The 23,430-nt window shown below is 34.4% G+C and overlaps 1 protein-coding gene across 1 annotated transcript in view; it reads left to right on the top strand.

Moving 5' to 3' along the window:
* Positions 1-22,044, top strand: part of LOC123556344 (post-GPI attachment to proteins factor 2-like) — a 28,654-nt gene extending 6,610 nt beyond the window's left edge. Inside the window, exons 2-5 of the mRNA XM_045346973.2 lie at positions 13,068-13,332; positions 16,613-16,719; positions 18,871-18,979; positions 19,488-22,044. Coding sequence (XP_045202908.2) covers positions 13,068-13,332; positions 16,613-16,719; positions 18,871-18,979; positions 19,488-19,675 — 669 coding nt within the window. The 3' untranslated portion in view covers positions 19,676-22,044. The remainder of the gene's footprint in view (positions 1-13,067; positions 13,333-16,612; positions 16,720-18,870; positions 18,980-19,487) is intronic.
* Positions 22,045-23,430: the final 1,386 nt, after the last annotated feature.

Here is a 23,430-nt window from a genome sequence, read left to right as displayed (position 1 = left end):
TAGAATAAATGTTAAAGTTTGCGTACCACCCCAAATATTTTCATTGCTTATTGTAAAGTTAAAAGTTTTACTCATTGCTTATATTATACTATCAAGCACTGAGAATAGTCGAGCCCACTGTCCACTGACAGCTCTTGTATTATATTTTATTACGTCCATTTGTTTCATAAACAATTTTAATACAACAAATTTATCGTAAGTGTTAAGTACATGTACTTATTTAACTGAAATTTGTCTTCTAAATAAATCGGAAAATGGTTGTTCGTTGTACAGATGTAGATGTAAATACATACGTTATTAATTTGAAACACACAAAAATATTGACCAAGAGTTTTCAACTAAACCAGTTAGAGAATAATTGATCTATGTTTCATGTGTATACATGCAGATTTTTCACAACAGTACACTCTAAACATGTTTATTGCCCTTTAATTTAGTTTTATTCTTGATGTTTGTCACACATCAGCTCGACATGTTTGCAACAATTTGACATTTTATTTGTAACACTACGACCAAATTTATGTGATTACAATGTCATGTCATTTCCGAAATCGGTTGCAAATATATCAGTTGAATGACTTCAGTACAATGTATTGTAATACAAAACTGTCGTAGGAATATACACCTTCGGGCTTTTCACTATTCTTACAGAAGAGCCGTAAGAATAGCTTGCGAGGCTATTCCTACGGGACCATAAGAATAGCCACTTTCAAATATTATAGTTTGCCGCGAACACTTGTTGTGATCATGCCGCGAATATCTGGCGAACATGCCAAAAACACTTTTTTTTTTTTTTTTTTTTTTTTTTTTGATTCTTACAAAAAACACTTTTGATACAACTGATATAATGTTTGCCGGATGTTTGTTTGGTGTTCACTTTTCTCATGCAAATTAGTGTTGCCGCGAATAAGTAGCTGTGAGCTTCCCGCGAACTAGCTGCTGTGAACATCCCGCAAACTAGTTGTTGCAAACATGCTGCAAATTAGCTGAAAACCATGACTACTAAGCAAAACCTGGCCAGAAATTGTGCACAGAAAAAAATGCAAAAACATTTAAATTATCAGGAATATAAATTAATTGAATAAACTTGAGCACTGAAGCAGCTGTAACAAATTCAAATTGTCAGTGTCTGAGCTTTTTCATATCCTTTTTGGTGCATTTTGAACTTTAATTAAATATACTTGAATTTTAACTGTTAATTGTATTTATTCAGTAACAACTAGTGTCTCAGTGCATGTATTCATTTCATTCCAATGTTTTTTTCTTCACACTGATAAGTTTTATGTATGACTACAAATCTGTCATAGTTTTACATGTTAATTATCAAACTTAAGAAGCTTAGAAATTGTCATAATTAAATTAGTTCTATATTCTATTTAGATAATCTGTTTCTGCAAAAGTTTAATCATTTATTTCATTTTCAAAATTCGTCATGTTTATTGAGATATATGAGTATAGATATTAAACATAAATTTTCTGACTTACCACAAATAAGAATATATTCCTATCATCCTTTAAGAATCACCATTCACTTATAAATGAAAAAGGTCTGTTAATGCATACAGATTTCCCTCTAAACATGTCCAAAATATCTGGTTGTAATTAACTTATCAGACTCGTACTGTGACCTTACAAATAATGTTACAAATTAATTGATCTACAGTTACCTGCTCTTACCTAAGCCCTTCATTAACAGTTTACCAAAAGGTTATAATCTTCTAAGTTCTTCTCGCGAACATTCCACGATCATTGGTCTTCCTGCGAATCTCCCACAAACTAGTATCAAATCAATCGCGGCATTATCGCGGGTAGCAGCGAATATCCCGCAAATACTTCCTGCAAATAGGTATGTTCGCAGCTTTTTGACCATTTCGTATAGGCGCGCTTCAGTTCAGTGTCCGTATGAATAGCCACCTATAGGCTATTTCAGTAGTCATACAGGAGAGCCAGGCTATTCATACGGGACCGTACTAATAGCCACTTCCTTTTCTTACACTTTAGCACTGTCAGAATAATTTGTATAATTGATGTATTGATTACGTAACATTAAAGCACAGCTAGTGCTCGACTCCCTTTTCAAGCTATCTTTGCTATAATTATTGTTGAATTGCTGTTAATAATAGAATTTAGGTCATTTATGGCTGATTTGGGTTTATTATATGGATGGCTGGGTCCCTGCTTCGCACATTATGTCATATACAAAAGTTAAAAGGGAACCAGATAGTTAATAAAGCAGGTACTAGTTGTAAGACGTTATGTTAAAATTTGGACCAATCAGAAACAAGTTCTAAAAATAGCACGTCTAAAAATAGCACATCTGCTGGGGTATAAATAGGTAGATTTATGACAGAGAATTCATTCGGTATCCAGCGGTTGAAGAAGACACATCGAGGATTCAACTAATAATTTATCCCAGTACCTTGATAAGGAAGTTATTGCAACTACACTGTCAGGGCGGATAAATTATTAAAAGGAAAAGAATAGAAGTACGTAGACTAAAGAAGAGTAGCAGAATTTCGATAAGGTTTTGAGCTATAGGGCCAGCGCATAGGAGTTTACCCTGAAGGGTAGTTGAATGCTATAGACGATAGCATATATAGGCTGAGCATCGGGAAGCTGAGACAGAGACCCAGAGTTTGGTAATCTACTGCGATAGTAGGAGAGTTCCAGCTTATAGACGGTTCAGCATTATCTGCGAAGTACAGCCAAGGCATCAGGGATATACCTATATGGTAGTTGAATGCTAGTTGATAGCCAGGGCTCCGGAAATTTTGATAACTCAATCGGTCCGAAACGAAAATCCTGACATCGGCGCTACCCCACCCACCGCATTCCCAATGTTACATATTTTGTAAAACCTGACAGAGTAAAGAAATAAGCATGTCATGCATTAAAACTGAGTTACCGGTCACCGCAAGTTACCATACAATGAAGACAGTTATTCAGTGTTATGTGTGATCGTTACTTTGTTTAAATTTCGATGTTTTTCCAAGAAAATACTTGCAAGGATAAAATTGCTGAGGCATTGACAACGCGTACGTAACTAGTCTAAAAGCCAACGCACGTGACTTCGGTACCGTACACACGGCAGATACTTTGTGATGTTTCCTCATTCTTTGACGGAATTCTATAAAATACAATGCGTCAAAGTAAATTACACGATACATATTCTCTGCTAAACAGCCTCAGTATTTTAAGAATACTCTGCCGCGGACTGAATGTGTACGTTATGTGAACGCTGAGATCGAATTTCCCACATGCATAGTACCAAAATGTCACGCGGGTTGGCCACTGATATTTCATTTCACTTACGTTGTACTTCAATAAGCAACTACATTTTATAAAGTTATGTTCTCTTCTGATGTAAACAAAATTTCATTTTGAAACGTTTTTTAAAGACCGATTTGATAAACAGCGCCACTCTGGTTCTCTCTATCATTCGTGTTTGCCAGTCCATTGTTTTCATTTTCTTTTTTTTTGTACAGTCGGGTTGCAAAGAAGATTTTCCACACTTGTTTCAACTGGAGCCCCAACAAATGAATCATGTAATTTTTTAAAATATATTAATTATAAAAATTATTTTTATCGGTTTTCCGTGTGATGTCTCATTAAATCAAAGACCTATAATGCACAATTATAACTCTTTGATTAAATGCAGTGACCCTTTGTTTTTTACCGCGATCAAACATAGCCTTTTGTAATAAACCATCCATCGGATTCTAGATAAAAGAAGTGGATCCCCGTCGAAATGATTTAGATCCAGTCAGAAACATTTGGAAACCAGTCAGAAATGTTTAATACATTGCAGTCGGCTGTCTGCAAACATTAAAGGATGTGCCGCGCGAGCACTGATTACGTCACGTGCTAATTACGGACCGATTATCAAAGTGACAATCAGACCGTTTGACACATTTATTGATTATCTGAGGGTGCGACCAACAATTTCCTGCTTGGCAGGTGATCGTGTATTGAGATATCAGACCGAAATTTATACTTTTCTCATTTTTACGGGACCGATTTTTTTCGTTTTTTCACTTCACGAATCGGTCTGAAAAAGCAAAAATCGGTCCAAAACCGACAAACCGGCAAATTTCCGAAGCCCTGTTGATAGCATATAGGCACTGAGCATCCAGGAGTCAGGGCAATCATATAGAGTTGAGAAGACAGAGGCGGAGCATCTATGCGATAGGACTCGTATGTTGTTGATTCAAAGACATTGTCTGACGGGAACTTCAACAAAAAGACCAGTCAAGTATAGAGTCTCCAGCCTATAAGGGTTTGAGCTGATTGAAAATTGTTGGTTTGAAACATTTAGTGATTTGCCTGATCCCTGAAATTGTCTAGCTCATAATAGAAATCATTTACAAATCATTGGTACACGAATCATTTAGGCAAGGTAGCCAGAGGAAAATTCTATATATGAGATATTTGGTCTCACCAGCTATATGTTTTAACAAAGGACAATCTATTTCGTTTGTCAGCTAGTCTAAGACATAGTCACCTTAGGGATAGGACCCATTTCATTGTTCAAGATACTAAATGTGTAGGCACTTCCCTGAGACTTATAGCCAGTATCCTGACAAGCACAATTAAAAATATTAGCACTTTATTCCATTTTCTGATAGGAAATATGTAGGGGTATAGATCTAGCTGTACCTCTAGGCAAGACTTTTAGGAAATATCTAGGGGTATGGATCTAGCTGTACTTCTAGGCAAGACTTTTAGGAAATATCTAGGGGTATGGATCTAGCTGTACCTCTAGGCAAGACTGTTAGGAAATATCTAGGGGTATAGATATAGCTGTACTTCTAGGCAAGACTTTTAGGAAATATCTAGGGGTATGGATCTAGCTGTACCTCAAGGCTAAACTGTTAGGAAATATCTAGGGGTATGGATCTAGCTGTACCTCTAGGCAAGACTGTTAGGAAATATCTAGGGGTATGGATCTAGCTGTACCTCTAGGCAAGACTGTTAGGAAATATCTAGGGGTATGGATCTAGCTGTACCTCTAGGCAAGACTGTTAGGAAATATCTAGGGGTATGGATCTAGCTGTACCTCTAGGCAAGACTGTTAGGAAATATCTAGGGGTATAGATATAGCTGTACCTCTAGGCAAGACTTTTAGGGGTTGTCATCAATGTTATTTACATCTTAAATTTTGATGAAAATGAAAAACCAATTAAGCACACTAATAGTCAGTATTGAAAATCAGCATAAACCCTATAATTTCTAGTATCTCTACCCAAAAGGTAAGTTGAATTATTTCACAATCTTATTAGTATTCTACTACCGTAATCAATATTCACCTAAAATTTGAATCTAAATAGTTTACAGATACCAATATTCACAGTTGTTTACATTATCTTCCATTTAACATTATAATGAGTTGTCTGATCTTTTGTGCCAGTTTGTTTCCTCTTGATTTATTTAGTGTTCCTCGATTATTTATGTTTCGAAAGAAAAATATAAACATTTGGTGAATGGTGATAGCACCAGATGATTTATTTTCATATCTTGGCAATTTCCAGTCTCATGTGGCATGTTAAGACAGAAAACCTATGCTAATAATGGTAGAACGTTTTAGGGCTTGAGCTAGGGGGCGACTTGATTGAATAGTTGCTTTGGAGATCCAAAATTTGCTCTAATATTAAAACGAGTTTCAAGTTGAAATTGCCAGATTCTTTTATCTACCATCTTCTGATTATATACATGTACCCATTATTTTGCAAGCTAGTTGATTCAAATAAACGATGGCATGATTTAAGCTCTACCAACTTCAGATACATGAAAAAAGTCTGTAAAATTTTCAAGGACATTTGGCAACTAATTATATTCAGTGGTTATTCTTTTGACACCTTGTTTTGTATACAGTTGATGAAGAAATACTTACGTAAAACAGGGTTGGATGTAAAACCGAATGTAACTGAAATTCACGCACATTTTTGACACATGCATCAGAAACTGGGTTAAACCTGTTGGATAACTTTCTTTTAATGCATGCCAACACTAGTGGGATCAAAGAGCACGTTTATTAGCTCAACTTTTCAAAGAAAATGTAGCGCTATTGCACTCGCCCCAGCGTCTGTGTCGCCGTTGGTTAAAGTTTTTGATAAAGTCAAATATCTCTGTTACTATCGAAGTTATTGACTTGAAACTTAAAAATGTAATTTACTGTCAAAGTCTACACCAGGAGAAACAATCCCCATAACTCTGATTTGAATTTTGATGGAGTTATGCCCCTTTTTGAGTTAGAATTTTTGGTTAAAGTTGTTGATAAAATCAAATATCTCTGTTACTATCAAAACTTTTGACTTGAAACTGAAAATAGTTATTTACTATCAAAGTCTACACCAGGGGAAACAATCCCCATAACTCTTGATTTGAATTTTGACAGAGTTATGCCCCTTTATAACTTAGAATTTTTGGTTAAAGTTTTATAAAGTATTTACTGGCAAAGCTCTAATTCAGAGTCAAGCACTGAGAAAAGTCGAGCACGCTTTCTTACGGACAGCTCTTGTTCTATGTGCTGTCACTGCTGTTTACATGTATTTTATTCAGGGCTAATGCAATATACATTTAACAATAAAAATCTGTGAAATTTTATGCTGAAATGCTTTTATTAGTTTTTGTGATTTTACTATAAGCACACTTGGCACTTGTAAGTGCACTTAGCACTGGGAGCTTGATTTTCCTTTTTTAGCCAATTTTTGCATTATGAAATATACTTTTTTGTGTAAACTGTATTCATAATCACAAGGTTTTGGCTCTGATTTGGCAAGACAAAGAAATACTTTGAACTTCAATTTAATCACATTAGATTCACAAGGATAAGAAAACAGACACACTTACATTTTCAGTGAATTTTTATTAACTTTAAATTAATAGACTTAATCAAAGACAGGAAATTATATAAAAACAGTAAACTACATAATATTTAGATCTATTTTTAAGTTGGATGTTGTAGCTCTAAAATCTCTCCACTTCTTTTAAAAATATCTCCACTTCTTAATTTTAGCTAAGGGATAAGTCACTTTTCCCTAAATCTAAGCCTAGCTTTAGCCCTACCGTGAATAATTTTCTTTTGTGGACAAAAACTGATTTAATTTATTGAATATTTATAACTTTATCAGAGTCAAACAATAAATATTGATGAACATTACTTATTGTTACCTCATAACCTTTAGCCTGCTGGCAGCAAGTGGTTTTGCTTTTGCGACCAGTGCAGACCAAGACCAGCCTGCAAGATCTGTGTAGGCTGATCAGGGTCAGCACTATAAGCTATTCAGTGAGTAAATTTTCAGTGAACACCCCTTCAAATAATAAATTGTATTGCCCAAATTGAAGGATGGATCAGTGCATTTTAGAAATTTAGCAGGGTAAAGGGTAAATTTTTGATCACTGATTCACTATTCTGTATTTCAAATTTTAGTCAAAGTTTGTTTTCATGATTTTGTGTTACATTTAATGTGATTGATAAATATATTTGCTTCGATTGATAAAACAAGTTGTTCAAAACATGCTTAAGTTTTTACTGCGGAATAGACAAATAAATATACACAAATCCACAGTAACAAGTAGCAGTCCTTTTATAAATTATGATTTGACATCTTAAAAAACAATTTAATTAATAATTGATGATTGATCGAAAACTCCTAGTGTCTGATTAATTTTGATGATTGATTATGAAAGAGGATCGATCAAGCATCCCTAATTGCATAGTGTAGTTGTGCATATCATCGGCATGTTCCAGTCCATAGATTTTTCTGATTTAATCATATTTTATTGCTTCTGAACACATAATACATAGCACATATACATAATAAGTAACAAAAGCAAATGGGTTGGGCTACAAGTTATTGCAACATTAGAAGTCAGCCCTTCCCAAGTGCGTAACATTAATAGCAAATGAAAAATGAACGAGTGTATTAGTTTAATTAAGCATTCCTTATACAAAGATATATGATAGTGATAATAACTACAAAGATAAAAAGATGAAGGAGAAGAAAAGGAAGAAGAAGAAGAAGGGAAATATTATAATGATGATATCAATGTAGTAACAAAATGATAACCCTAATAGTATTTATGATAATAATTACACGATGATGTAGTAACAAAAAGATAACAATAATAGTATTTATGATAATAATTACACGGTGATGTAGTAACAAAATGATAACAATAATAGTACTTATGATAATAATTACACAATGATAATTAATAAATTTTAGTATTAGTCAAGTTATGGTTGTAATCATTATAGTTGAGCTAGAGAAGAAAAGAAAAAGAAATATATGCTGCTCTATATCCCCGAGTGTCTACCCAGTAATGACAAACATCCTGTCCCAAAGTAATGTAATAATGACAAGAGGACATAAGAAATACATTATGTACTGTCGAAACGTCTTGTATGTTTGATATAGTTTTGAACTTCTGTGAAAAGAGTAGTGTTATCTTCTATAGAAATATTATCATTGCCATATAAAAGCTTATTGACACTTAGTGGGTGAAATAATCTTGTTTTAGTAAAAAGTTCTCTTCTCTGATGTGAAAAACGAGTGCATTTAAAGAAATAGTGTTCTGCGTCTTCCGTTTCGGATCCGCAGTCGCAGTTTGGATTTTCTCTGATGTGATTATTAAACAAGTCGGCGTTTAGATTACTGCACTTGTTTCGTATCCTAGCATGAAACACAGAGTATCGTCTGTCACCAATTAAGTAAAAAGTAGGGAATTGTGGAGGCTTGAAAATTTCTTTAAGTTTACTTTTGAAAGCCGAAAGAGTTGGTAGTTGACGAGTTTCAATGTTCAGATCATTCCATAATTTTATTGCAGAGGGAATAGTAGATTGGGAGTAAATTTCAATACGCCTAGCTAAAGTTTCAAAATCGGCATTGTTTCTTAAATTGTACTGGTTTGAGTCATTCACGATCGATGGAAATAAATCTAGTAAATATGTTGGAAGATCATCATTTTTTCCTTTGTATATTAAAATTAATTTTTGTATTTTTCTGCGGTCAGAAAGAGAAACCCATCCAATTTCGTTAAGAAGTCTTTCTATTGATACTGAACGCGTTAGCCCAGTTACAATACGCGCTGCTTCAAGTTGAATCTTTTCTAATTGATCTTTTCATAATTCGCACAGTTATCCCAAACAACAGAGGCATATTCTAGAACTGGTCTCAAGTAAGCTATATAGATTTTGTTTAAGGTGTGCCTTCTAAGTTTAAATTTCAGCGCTCTCATAGATCCTAGAATTTTTGCTGCCGACTTTACAATATTAGATATATATTCGTGCCAAGATCCATCTTTAGAGAGTGTTATGCCAAGATGTTTGTGATAATCGACAAAATTTAACTGAGTATTTTCAAATAATAGATTAGGACATTGTCTACGCGCGAGGGAAAAGAACATAGCTTCTGTTTTTGTAGGATTAAATGTAACCAGCCATTGTTTTGACCATTCTGATATTTTTATAAGGTCAGAATTTAGAGAAAGTTCAATTTCGTGTATATCGGAAGACGAAGCGGCTAGAGAACTATCATCTGCAAATAATCGTGTCGTACTTATAAGTGAATCTGCGATGTCGTTAACGTATATTAGAAAGAGAAGAGGACCTAACACTGAGCCTTGAGGAACACCAGCTTTAAGCTCTTTAGAGTCTGAGAAAGAGGAATTAACGAAAACTTTTTGGCTGCGATTTGAAAGATAGTGAGTAATCCAGTCAATTAGTTTGCCTGAAAAGCCATGTTGTCTAAGTTTAAAAATAAGACCCTTATGCCAAACTCTATCAAATGCTTTTGATATATCACAAAAGACTATACATGTTGCTTTTTTTTCGTCAAAAGATTTGCAGATTTGGTTATAAATATCTATGAGTTGAAAAACTGTGAATGTCCTGGTAGAAACCCTGATTGACTTTTGTATATTAAATTGTTTGACATTAAAAAATTGTGCATGTATTTAGAAATAACACGTTCCATGACTTTACCTACACAACTGATTAAAGAGATTGGTCTATAATTAGATGGGGTGTTACTTTCTCCTTTTTTGAAAAGTGGCATAACATTAGCTTGTTTCCAACAGTTTGGGTAAATGCCTTCTTGTACGGACCTGTTAAATAGAATAGTAAGTGGTTTTTAACTGTGGATGCTGTTCCTTTTAACATACGATGGCTTATTTCGTCGGGTCCAGACGCTTTGTTTAATTGCAGGTTAGAAATAACATCAAATATATCTTGTTCTGAAATTGTTATATCATTTAGCAAAGAGTCTGTCTTGGCAATGAAAGATGGAAGAGAAACATTCGAATCATCTAAATTTGAAATAGACACAAAATAATTATTCAGAGTATTTGCCTTTTCAGTATCAGACACAGAAAAACTTTGGTCATTATTTATAAGAGTTGGGATAATGTTACTTCCTTTTGAGTTTTCTTTGACTAACATTTTAACAATTTTCCAATATTGACGCGGGTCTGTGTTGGTGAGGTCATTCAAGGTAAATTCAATATTACTGTAAAATAGCTCTTTTGCATGTTTTATCATATTATTTACTTTTTTGCGTGTACATTTATATTTGTGCCAATCAGAATCTTTTCCGGAACGAATTGCGGTGGTTTTCAGCCGATCACGTTGTCGCGAGGTTTTACGTATCTCTGAATTGTACCAAGGCTTGTCGTTAGGACGGACAGTAACAAAAGATGACGGTATACATGTTCTTGCTAATTCTAGAAATTTGCTAACAAAGGAGTCGCAGGCGTTATTAAGAGTATTGTCGTATAAAAAGGACCACTCAGTTGTTTGTATCAGATTATTAAACATTTCAAAATCGGCGCGTTTATAATTCCATACTTTTCTTTTAAAAGGTATATTACTTTGAAGGTTAATTTCAATATGTACATATGTACCGTAATGATCGCTTATATAATTTTCTGTTTTTAAAATACCGGCCTGAAACACCGAAATGCCATTTGAAACGGCTATAGGATCGATTAAGGTACTAGAGTTATTTGAGACGCGAGTTGCTTCTGTAATAAAATTAGTCATGTTATATATCATGAGCAAGTCGTTTAATTTTGTATTGGTGTCACTAAGTTGATTTTCATTTACATCTCCAACAAGAACAATGTTATTTGATATTTCGGTAGCTTTATCAATACATACAGCCAATCTGTCCCAAAAATCAACAGTATAATGAGGATGTCTGTAAATAGTGCCAATAAGGAAAGTATTGTTACGATCTTTAATTTCTATCCAAAGAGATTCAGGTAATATATTTTCTAATTCTAATATTCTTTTTGGCCTCAAAAAGGATGAAAGGTAGACTAGATATCCCCCAGAATAAGAGGTGTTGTCTTTACGAAACATTGTATCAAAACCTTCTAATTGTAAACTGTCGTTATTTACTTCGGCACACAAATGAGTTTCAGTGAAGCATAAAATATCGAAATCTAAGAAATTATCTGAAATATATTCTAATTTATGTCGTATGCTACGTATATTTTGATGGAGTATTGATAAACAGTGATTCGAGTTCTCATCCGGACCAGGGTTCAACTCAACATCTCCTGATAATAGTAACAATTTAATTAGGGTCAGTATATAATAGATATTGGAATAAAATAATTCTAGAGTTGTATTACAACCGTTAAAGTAAGGTGTGTGATTATTTTCTGTGTGCGAAAGAACTAGAAAAATGTCAAAACATACTAAATATGTAATAACGAAATTGATGTATGGCCTGAACTGCAGTACGGTAACGATTATTAATCTCAGATATTGTAAGCTTCTTGTTACAAAAGCATTCACAGATTTAAATGGGTAATATATAAATTCAATTTCGCAATCCTTAGTCCTCTACAGTTAAATAGCCCACACCGCCGCTCTCCAAGAAGTTAAGTCATTACCTATTGGGGAATAAAATTACGTCATTGATCAAGGAGAGAGACCACAGGGCTATTTCATGCGTGTGTAATCTGGGCAAGGTGAATGAAAGAAAGTCAGAGCAGACACTCAACAGAAGGGAGCAGCAAAGATAAACAAACATCGGTAGCATCTCATATACAAACGAGGAAACTACACACACAAAATATATATATATATACATGTTTACAATTTCCAACAGGATCAACACATTTAAGAAAATAAAGTTACACAAATCATTGGAACACAAACAAATTAATAGACAAACAAAAATAACTGACACAGTGACTATGATAGATATACCCAAAAAGGAGTTATAAGACAGTCGAGCTTCATTATCATTAATAAGTTTTGCAAATCAATCATTTTGTGACAACAAAGATCTTACAACACAAAAAAAAACGTAGTAAGAAAATATTTACTTTTTTAACTAAGTATATTAAACAAGACTGAAATAGGGATAAAGTCCGTACTGTTGGCAAGAAAACTTGTAGACTTTGCTGACAGACAAAAACAAAAAAGATATAGCTGGAAATAACGGCTGCAGCTATTTCACTAACAAACTACATGACAAATTTCAAGCTTCATGATATAACAAAATTCAAGTTTTTACAAGATAGATTTTTCAGTGGAGTTAAAGCCCTTGAGTCAACTTAAGGATGTTTTAATCACTTATTGGATGGATTTCCACCAAACCTTGCAGGAGGGATCAGTGCCATGCCTAATTGTGCAGGTTTGGGGCATGTTCTGATTCAGTCTGTGATTTTCAGTGGAGTTATGGCCCTGGCTTTGTCATATTTTACCTTTATGATGTCTTGTCAATTTCCTACTGTAATAACTACATTGTACACTATTACGCAGATTTCCATCAGACCTTACAAGAGTTATCAGTAACAAGCCTAAGTTATGCATATCATCTGCATGTTTTGGTTCAGAGATTTTCAGCTGAGTTATAGCCCTTCATTTCTGGCATTTTTACAATCTTTGTCTGTTGAGTTGTGGGAAATGTATGTTTTTTCTTGAAAAACTTTCTCTAGTATATCGAGGAAATTCTGTGTCAGTTATGTTTCAGTACACTACAGAGAACATTTCAGAATGACCTTATTAGGAGCTGTGACTGGTTTCAACACATAATCTCTGTTTTTTTCAGGTCACAAACAGTATACCGTCAGTGAGTGCAGTTACAGGTGTGAAACCTCAAGCATACGTATGGAGAATATGTATAGGACTACATTCAACACCGAGATTCTTTGTTGGAATTATGTATTACAATTACTATAAAAACAGCTTGCCATTTATTAAAAAGAATCTTCAAGGATTATATAAGTTTCTGATGAATTTATGCTTTTGGCTGTACAATATAGAGTGTTCATGTTTAGTGGCTGTCAGCTGCATCTCAAATAAGGAAAATTATCGTAAGTATTTTTTAATGAATTCTTTAATTAATATATGTAGTAAACTTGTGATGTATAATTAGATTGTCTAGTAGTGAACAGGTGAAGGAGACTTCTAGACTTTTACTTTTAATGAAATGAAAACTGTATATTGTATGTATCTAAATTATTTTAAATTTACCACAAGCAGGGTTAGAATTTAACATTTTTTTGCACTTGCAAATTTTTGTGGACCTTAACTTAGCCAAAAAAAAATGCATTAAAGGCATAAAAGTGTTACACATGTCTTCACAAAAGTTTTTCTTTACTCTTTTTGTTTCTTTTATCTGTGTTTTGTTGTATCCATATCCCTCTCCTGACAGTTCATGCACACCTTTAGACGTGATATAAAGTTTACTTAGTCTTGCATTGTCAACAAGTAACGTATGATGATACAGTGACAGGAAGAGTGCCCTATGGACACACATCTAGTTTCTCTTTATAATCATAGCATTACCATGTTCAAAGTTTACAACATGTAGCAAGATTAATATGGAGCAATGATTTCTATCTTCTTCCCAGGATTAATCAATATAGAACATTATTGAAAAATTGTCTAAATATACCATCAGAGCATTAGTTACTACAAAATAACAAACCCTTCACAAACTTTCCATGCAACAGTATTTGTGATTCCTGACGCTAATTTACCTGTCAAGTTGACACTTCAGCAAAGAGTTAGCTTATACAGGAAACAAAATAATTCACTTCAAATTGTGTATCATAGCCCAAAATTAGCAAGTCAAAAGTATATGCTTTTGAAGGGCTTGGTGATGCTATATTTAACCAACTAGTATTTTCTGTGCTATTGTCAAATATTGATATGATCTCAAGTTAGTGACTTTTCAGATAGATTTTTATGGCAGTTTTCAAATCAGTGTCATTTTTAGCTCATCTCATTTTTTGAAAAAAATGATGAGTTGTCATCACTTGATGGGCGTCAGCGTTGCCTGGTTAAGTTTTATGTTTAGGTCAGCTTTTCTCCTAAACTATCAAAGGTATTGCTTTGAAACTTGCAACACTTGTTCACCATCAATAGCTGACAGTGTACAGCAAGAAACATAACTCCATCCTGCTTTTTGCAAGAATTATGGCCCCTTTTGGACTTAGAAAATGTCAGATTTCTTGATTAAGTTTCAGGTTTAGGTAAACTTTTCTCCTAAACTATCGAAGCTATTGCTTTAAAACTTGCAACACTTGTTCACCATCATAAGCTAACCCTGTACAGCAAGAAACATAACTCCGTTCTGCTTTTTGCAAGAATTATGGCCCCTTTTGGACTTAGAAAATATCAAATTTATTGGTTAAGTTTTATGTCTAAGTAAATTTTTCTCCTAAACTATCAAAGCTTGCAACACTTGATTAAGTTTTATGTTTAGGTAAACTTTTCTCCTAAACTGTCAAAGCTATTGCTTTGAAACTTGCAACACTTGTTCACCATCATAAGCTGACCCTGTACAGAAAGAAACATAACTTTGTCCTCCTTTTTGCAAGAATTATGGCCCCTTTTGGACTTAGAAAATCAGATTTCTTGGTTAAGTTTTGTGTTTAGGTCAGCTTTCCTCCTAAACTATCAAAGCTATTGCTTTGAAACTTGCAACACTTGTTCACCATCATAAGCTAACCCTGTACAGCAAGAAACATAACTCCATCCTGCTTTTTGCAAGATTTATGGCCCCTTTTGGACTTAGAAAATATCAAATTTATTGGTTAAGTTTTATGTCTAAGTAAATTTTTCTCCTAAACTATCAAAGCTATTGCTTTGAAACTTGCAACACTTGTTCACCATCATAAGCTGACTCTGTACATCAAGAAGCATAACTCCATCCTGCTTTTTGCAATAATTATGGCCTTTTTTTTACTTAGAAAATCATATGTAGGACAATACAGTCAAACTTGCTTTATACGAACTCTTCTGGACCTGAGAAATATGTTCTTATCAGACGAAATTCTTATTAACGAATGTGTGACTTTTGGATAATTTGCCAGAGCAAGTTTGGCAGTATCACCGGTATCCCCGGTGAATAGCTTCCATTAAATGAAAATACAGTAGTGATTAGATGTTCATTGGTAGTTTTAAACTGATTAAGTTATTTATTTAAGATGACAATGAAATAACTCAACAAAAGTCATACTAACACGCAAAACACGTAAAAATGTATGAAAAATAAATTTTAATGTACAAATGTATTTAAACTTTATTAACCATCAAGTGTTTATAGTATAGATACATGGAAATATGTCGATGCATTTTTGCAACAGGTAGGCCTACCTTACACATGGCATTTCAAACTTTTACTTGAAGAATCTTGTAATTTTTGGCTGAATTTTACTATTATTAAATTCTTGAATGCCAAATTCCTTGAGTTCTGAACAATATTTAAATAATTTTTCATTTGAGCCTTTTTCTTCCAGAAACTTCCTAATGCTGTCTACTGATAAAAAAAATCAGACACAGGTTTTTCAGGAAATGTCAAATTTCTCAGCGATTCTAGCTTTTGTTAAAATTCCAGGATCAACAGCAATTATTATCTCAATTTTGTCCAAAGAAATTGCTTTTTTATGCCAGACTTAGGCATAGCCATTTTTGATACATAAACTACACTAGATCTAAATGGCCCTCATACGTACAATGAAAATATATTTTCATGGACAGGTGTACAAATGAAAGTGATTATCGCTAAACTGCTAAAAACATTATTACTGGGACTCGATTGTAATAAATAAAGTAACTGCAAACATAGTGTTAATCTCTTTATTATGTATTTATCGATTACAGGTGATAATTACTTCGATTAAATATCAGCACTGTACAGATTCAAACTATTAAAAATTAAGCGTAGCAAGGGCGAAATGGCCGCAGACTTCTAAAATTAGTTCGTATCAAAAAATGGAAACTTGTAACATCTTAGCTCATTGGGACTTCCAAAATGTGTTCATATCTCCCGAAAATTCGTATGAAGCGAGTTCGCAATTACCGAAATAATTTTACAAAGAAAATAAAAGAACTCAAACGGGGAATCCGGATTTTGTTCGTTATTGCCGAAAATTCGTATCAAGCGAGTTCGTATTAAGTGGACTCGACTGTATTTCTATTATACAAAAAAAAAAATCAGATGAGCGTCAGCACCCGCAAGGCGGTGCTCTTGTTAGTTAAGTTAGGTGGCACAACATTTATTATTTAACAATAAAGACAATGTTTCAATGGTTTATTTTGCCTTCAATAATATGTAAATGTTCTGGTAATATGCATGTATTTCAGCTATTCATGAAAAGATCTTTGTTGTGTTTATGGTGACATCTATAGCTTACATGGTGTTTGGAACAGTATTGTACAGATGGTCAAGACACAAAACTATGACAGACACGGTGAGCTCTCTTATTCTTATAAAAAGAAAACTTTAATGAACAGAAATCCTAAGCAAATTCGTTGTCCTTGCCGTAAGTGAACTTGGTTCTTGCCATATTAACCCTTACTCTGGTAAATTTCTAAAATGGACTGGTCCATCATTCATTTTGTGAAGTACCACTTATTATTTGAAGGGATGTTCTATGAAAATTTACTGACTGAATAGTGAACAGTGCAGACCATGATCAGTGTCTGCACTGGTCGCATAGGCAGAACCACTTGCCGACAGCAGGCTAAAGGTTATGTCTGAATGCAGGGTTGTTTTTTTATGCCCTGATAAGAGTCCACCTGGGGGAATGTTGTTTTGCATATGTTGTTAGAAGGTCTGTCTGTTTTTCATTTGACAACTTGGTTTTTGTCCAATATCTAGAGAGTGCCATGAAGTGCTAGAAGTCAGTAGATTGCCCAGTTTTGTTTTTGGGTAAGTATATCAAAGGTCAAGCTGGTATTGATCTTGACACTTAAAATGGTTTCTGATTATTAAATGAAAAACGTTAATGCATGCAGTGGTCAAATTCCATAGGATGATTGCCTGTGGTCAGTGTATGATGTAGTGTTTGAAAGGATTGTAGGTCAGAGAGTAAGGTTCCAGTGATAGCTTTAAAATGTTTTGGCCTATATTGTTTTTCACAGTGACATTGTCTAAAATGGTTCAGATTCTTTAATGAAAATATGTTGGGCCTACTGTCATTACAGTTTATAATATGTTATCTATGGTCAGTAGATGTCCCATATTTTTATGCTCTCCGAAGGGCAAGCATATAGTTGCCGCTTTGTCTGTCCTTCCATCTGTCTGTCCATCCATCCGTCACACTTTTGTCCAGAGTATAACTTGAAAAGTAATATCAAATAAGGCAATGCCTCAATTGGGAATCATTACAGTCCATCAGCTTGTCCAGAAATATGTGTTTGTATCAATTTAAGAAAACAATACTGCCTATATTTGTACTGATGTGCAAGACATAGCGGTTCGGACAAGTTATGTGGATGTTTAATACGCACAAGGAAAAAGCATATTCTTCCAAAAAATCCAAAGTCAGACACTTTGTGCATGTGCCGGAAGACCACATTTTTAATTCGATAATATATCTCATTTGGTATATATCGCATGTTACCGTAGAGGGATCGGTCCCGCTTTTCATCATAAAGCGACGAAAATCGGTAGGATCAATTCCCTATTAATGGCATTTGATTGTATCTTCACATAATCATAGAGGCCATTGAGACAAAGTGCAATGTCAAAGAATATAAACTCTACTTTACCTAGTTTTTGAATTATCTCTCTTTATGATACAAAATAAGGCTTTTCAGGAGCATTACTTGAAAAGTATTTCATTGAAACTTCACAAAATGATAGAGGCCAATGACGGGAAGTGCATTGTCAAAGAACCATAACTCTACCTTACCTAGTTTTTGAATCTCCCTTTATTCAATTTTCTTCTTTTTATTATCTCCATTTTTTTTGTTTCTAATACGTTATTTCCCATATTGGGACAAGCACATGCATCGGGGAGCATCACTTGGTTTTACCAATTCCTTGTTGTATTTTCACAATTTAGTTTTTTGTTAATGGTTAAATATAAGGAGTTTTGAATTGTTTAAAACTACTTCAATATTGTTAGTTCGGAAAGATCTCAATTTAAGAGTGCATTGCAGATCTGCGTTGCTTTTTAAGATAAAATTTCTGTCATGATTAGGCGTAAAAAAAAAAATTGTTTGTTTCCGGTATCCCGACCTACCCTAAATTTTTGGCCCGACCCTAAATGTTTTTATGGCCTTGGAGAATATTTTTTTTAACTTCTAAACAAAAACTTTAAAAATTGCACTTTTTATACTTTAAACATGGTCAGTGATGTTAGAAATCAACTTTCTGATGCTCTAAAGGCATAACCCCCTTATTTGTATGCATTTTTTGAACAAAAGTAATTTCCAAAAAGTCTCAATAAAAAAAAAATCAAAAAAGAAAAATTTCCGACCTACCAACCCTTATTTTTTTTGAGCATGTTACCGGAAACAAAGAATTCTTTTTTTTTAGGCCTTAGGCTTGAAAACCTTAATTTTGTTAGTAATTCCTTCTGATTGTTTACAGATGTATGTCTGTTATTTTATAGGAGAAAAGATCATTTTTCTGGAAGAAAGTCATGTTAGCATGGATCAGCCTATCCACTGTGGGCCTTCTCTACTACTTTGTGCAACACAGAGTGTATTGTGTACCTGGAGGTAAAGATGACTTTTATTATATGTCAGTCAACAGAGCCACAACTTAACCTTACTTAAAGTTGTCCTCATGTTTGTATATTTGGCGTGTTTCTTGTTCTGTTTTATTGTCCATTTTTTTTTTGTTAATATGTAATTTCCACTCTGTTACAGTATACTGTTTCTCTACCTTGAAGAATTTTCAGTTGCTTCACAACTGTTCCCAACAGTCAACATGATATTCCAAACATAACTTTTAGATCAAGTTAGTGTAGTGAGATCAAAAGTGAAGAATGTCAAACTTTATGACCGCTCAGTATCATTTTATTCTCTTGAAGTAGCACTTTGAAGCGGACTGCACCTTTGAGAAATGAGAGTTCAAGGTTAAGGTCAAACACAAGAAAGCAGTTTATATAGGATCACGCAAATTGTTGTAATCTGTCAAGTACCATAGCTAATGGCTACACTTGGGATACATGTATTTGAAATGAAGAAAACATCGGTCGAAATTGTATTTCTTCTTCTTTTTCAGCTTTCAGCATTTTCTCAGTGTTTGAATACATGATTGCCTATGCCAACATGGGGTACCATGTAACGGGTTACTTAGAGTTCTCTGACATGACCCTGATTGCAGCAGACTTACATCAAGAAACTGTGAAAAATGGCTCATCAAATCATCATCGATATCCTATACGTAATGGCAGAACTAAGATTAACTAATTGATCAAATTTATGATATAAGTATGGTGTTAAAAGGCATTTGAAGAATAAAGAGGGCTGTTGTATTTGTCCTGGCATTGCTGTTAACTGAATGCCAGACTTCTCAATTTCATTTTATTAGCTCACCTGTCACGAAGTGACAAGGTGAGCTGTTGTGACCGCTTGATGACCGTCGTCCGTCATGCATCAACAATTTGTAAAAAAATCTTCTTCTTGGAAACCACTGGGCAGAATTTCACCAAACTTCACAGGAATGATCCTTGGGTGGCTCCCTTTCAAAATTTTTCGAAGAATTGAATTCCATGCAGAACACTGGTTGCCATGACAACCAAAAGGAAAAACTTTAAAAATCTTCTCCTCAAAAACCAGAAGCCCTAGAGCTTAGATATTTGGTGTGAAGCATTGCCTAGTGGACCTCTACCAAGTTTGTTCAAATCATGACCCCGAGGTCAAAATTTACCCCGCCCCAGGGGTCACTTGATTTTACATAGGAAAATCTTAAAAAATCTTCTTCTCAAAAACCAGAAGCCGTAGAGCTTAGATATTTGGTGGGAAGCATTGCCTAGTGTACCTCTACCAAGTTTGTTCAAATCATGACCCCGGGGTCAAAATTGACCCTGCCCCAGGGGTCACTTGATTTTACATAGGAAAATCTTCAAAAAATTTCTAAAAATAAACCAGAAGGCCTAGAGCTTAGAAATATCACATGTAGCATTGCCTAGTGGACCTCTACGAAATTTGTTCAATCATGACCCCACCCCAGGGGTCACTTGATTTTACATAGGAAAATCTTAAAAAATCTTCTTCTCAAAAACCAGAAGGCCTAGAGCTTAGATATTTGACGTGTAGCATTGCCTAGTGGACCTCTACTAAAATTGTTCAAATCATGACCCCGGAGTCAAAATTGACCCCGCCCCAGGGGTCACTTTATTTTACATAGGAAAATCTTCAGATTTTTTCTAAAAATAAACCAGAGGGCCTAGAGTTTAGATATTTCACATATAGCATTGCCTAATAGACCTCTACAACATTTGTTCAGATCTGACCCCCAGGGTCAAAATTGACCCCTCCCTAGGGGTCACTTGATTTTACATCGGAAAATCTTCAAAAATTTTCTAAAAATAAAACAGAAGGCCTAGAGCTTAGATATTTCACTTGTAGCATCGTCTAGTGGACCTCTACAAAATTTGTTCAAATCGTTTCCCCCGGGGTTAAAATTGACCCCGCCCCAGGGGTCACTTGATTTTACATAGGAAAATCTTAACAAAAATTTCTAAAAATAAACCAGAAGGCCTAGGTCTTAGATATATGATCATGTAGCATTGCCCAGTAGACTTCTACAAAATTTGTTCAAATCATGACCCCCGGGGTCAAATTGACCCCGCCCCATGGGGTTACTTAATTGTACATAGAAAAATCTTCAAAACTTTCTAAAAATAAACCTGAAGAGCTTAGATATTTGACATGTAGCATTGCCTAGTGGACCTCTACAAATTTTTTTCAAATCTTGACCCCCCAGGGTCAAATTGACCCAGCCCTAGGGGTTACTTTATTTTATGTTACTATAAATAGCTTATTTAGTAACTTCTTTATTATTGGCCGTAGGGAAAAACCGAGACCACTTTTCTGTGGTACAACATGGATGGTACCTCCAATTCTTAGGTGTATTTTGACATATCTGTACCTTTAAGAAAATTTCAACTATATTTACTCATGATTCTTTTGATTGATCTGATTTTTAGCTCATCTGATTTTTTGAAAAAAAATGATGAGTTATTGTCATCACTTGAGCGGTTGTCGGCGTCGGCGTCGCCTGGTTAAGTTTTATGTTTAGGTCAGCTTTTCTCCTAAACTATCAAAGCTATTGCTTTGAAACTTTGAATACTTGTTCACCATCATAAGCTGACCCTGTATAGCAAGAAACATAACTCCATCTTGCTTTTTGCAAGATTTATGGCCCCTTTTGTACTTAGAAAATATCAGATTTCTTGGTTAAGTTTTATGTTTATGTCAACTTTTCTCCTAAACTATCAAAGCTTTTGCTTTGAAACTTGGAATACTTGTTCACCATCAAAAACAGACCCTGTACATCAAGAAACATTACTCCATCTTGCTTTTTGCAAGAATTATTGCCCCTTTTGGACTTAGAAAATCAGTTTTCTTGGTTAAGTTTTATGTTTAGGTCAGCTTTTATCCTAAACTATCAAAGCTATTCCTTTAAAACTTGCAACACTTGTTCACCATCATAAGCTGACCCTGTACAGCAAGAAACATAACTCCATCCTGCTTTTTGCAAGATTTATGGCCCCTTTTGGACTTAGAAAATATCAGATTTCTTGGTTAAGTTTTATGTTTAGGTCAACTTTTTCTCTTAAACTATCAAAGCTATTGCTTTAAAACTTGCAACTCTTGTTCACCATCATAAGCTGACCCTGTACAGCAAGCAACATAACTCCATCCTGCTTTTTGCAATAATTATTGCCCCTTTTGGACTTAGAAAAATCATTTTCTTGGTTGAATATTATGTTTAAGTCAACTTTTCTCATAAACTATCAAAGCTATTGCTTTAAAACTTGCAACAGCTTTTCACCATCATAAGTGGACACTGTACATCAAGAAACATAACTCTATCCTGCTTTTTGCAAGAGTGATGGCCCTTTTTAGACTTAGAAAATCATGGGTAGGACAATATTTCTATTATACAAAAAAAATCAGATGAGCGTCAGCACCCGCAAGGCGGTGCTCTTGTTTGACCTTCCTGTCCTGAAGTGCAATGATAACAGGTGAGCGATATAGGGCCATTATGGCCCTCTTGTCTTCTCTAAACTACCAGCCCTGATCTTAGAACTTTGGGCATGTATTTCCCCACTTTGCTGAGCTCTTGTTGGGCTTTATGACATTATTCTGTCAAGCATTTTCGTGGGTACATTTTTCATACAATGTTGACATCATTTTCGTTACGTCCCTCTTCTTATCTCTTCCTCATGTTACTCGATGTTTTCACTTAGTATCCTAGTTCCCCCTCTCCTCAACCTGCTCAACTCCTAATTTTAAAAAAAATTCTATGTCTTTCCACTTTTATACAATCGGGTATGTCAAAACAGATATCTTTTTACAACTATTGTTAACACAGCAGTTATAGCCCCTGAATTTGTGCGACATCCTTTGCACTTGTGATACCAGTTAATTTAATTTGCTTGTTTTACATTATTGTAATTTTCATTCTCAGTCAGTTTCTTCTGTTTTTCTGTGTAGTTTCTTAGAACCACTTCCTGTATTACAGACACAACCACCTAAGAGGAAAAACACCTATCTGTAATTTTTTTCTCTTACATTTGCTGTTGTCTGTCATTTTCTCTTTTCTTCTGGCATACGTTTTCGAATAGTCGACTGAACTGTTCTTGTAACAGCTCCTGTTTTCTCTCATTGAAAGTTACCCTATTTTAAAGGTTGTGACAGTTGATACCATTACCAAGAAAGAAAGAAAACATGGTTTTATTGGGCTTGTGTTACAGGTCTGTATATAGTGAATAGATTTGTGGTAATGTTAAGATTGAGCATACCTCAGTTAAGTTCTAAATATAGATATTTAAGATCTTCAAGGTCCTGTAGAGAATAGTAACATGCACTGTTATAATAAGGATATAATAATAATGAATCTATTTATTCTTTTGTTGTATTCCACTTTATTTCACCTATGTCTGAGTTTTGATAAGAAGTTTGTATTTATTGTAGTATGCATTAAATAGTTGGAT

The sequence above is a fragment of the Mercenaria mercenaria genome, chromosome 5, assembly GCF_021730395.1.
Source record: "Mercenaria mercenaria strain notata chromosome 5, MADL_Memer_1, whole genome shotgun sequence".
NCBI lineage: Eukaryota > Metazoa > Mollusca > Bivalvia > Venerida > Veneridae > Mercenaria > Mercenaria mercenaria.
This window is presented reverse-complemented; position numbering and strand designations above follow the sequence as displayed.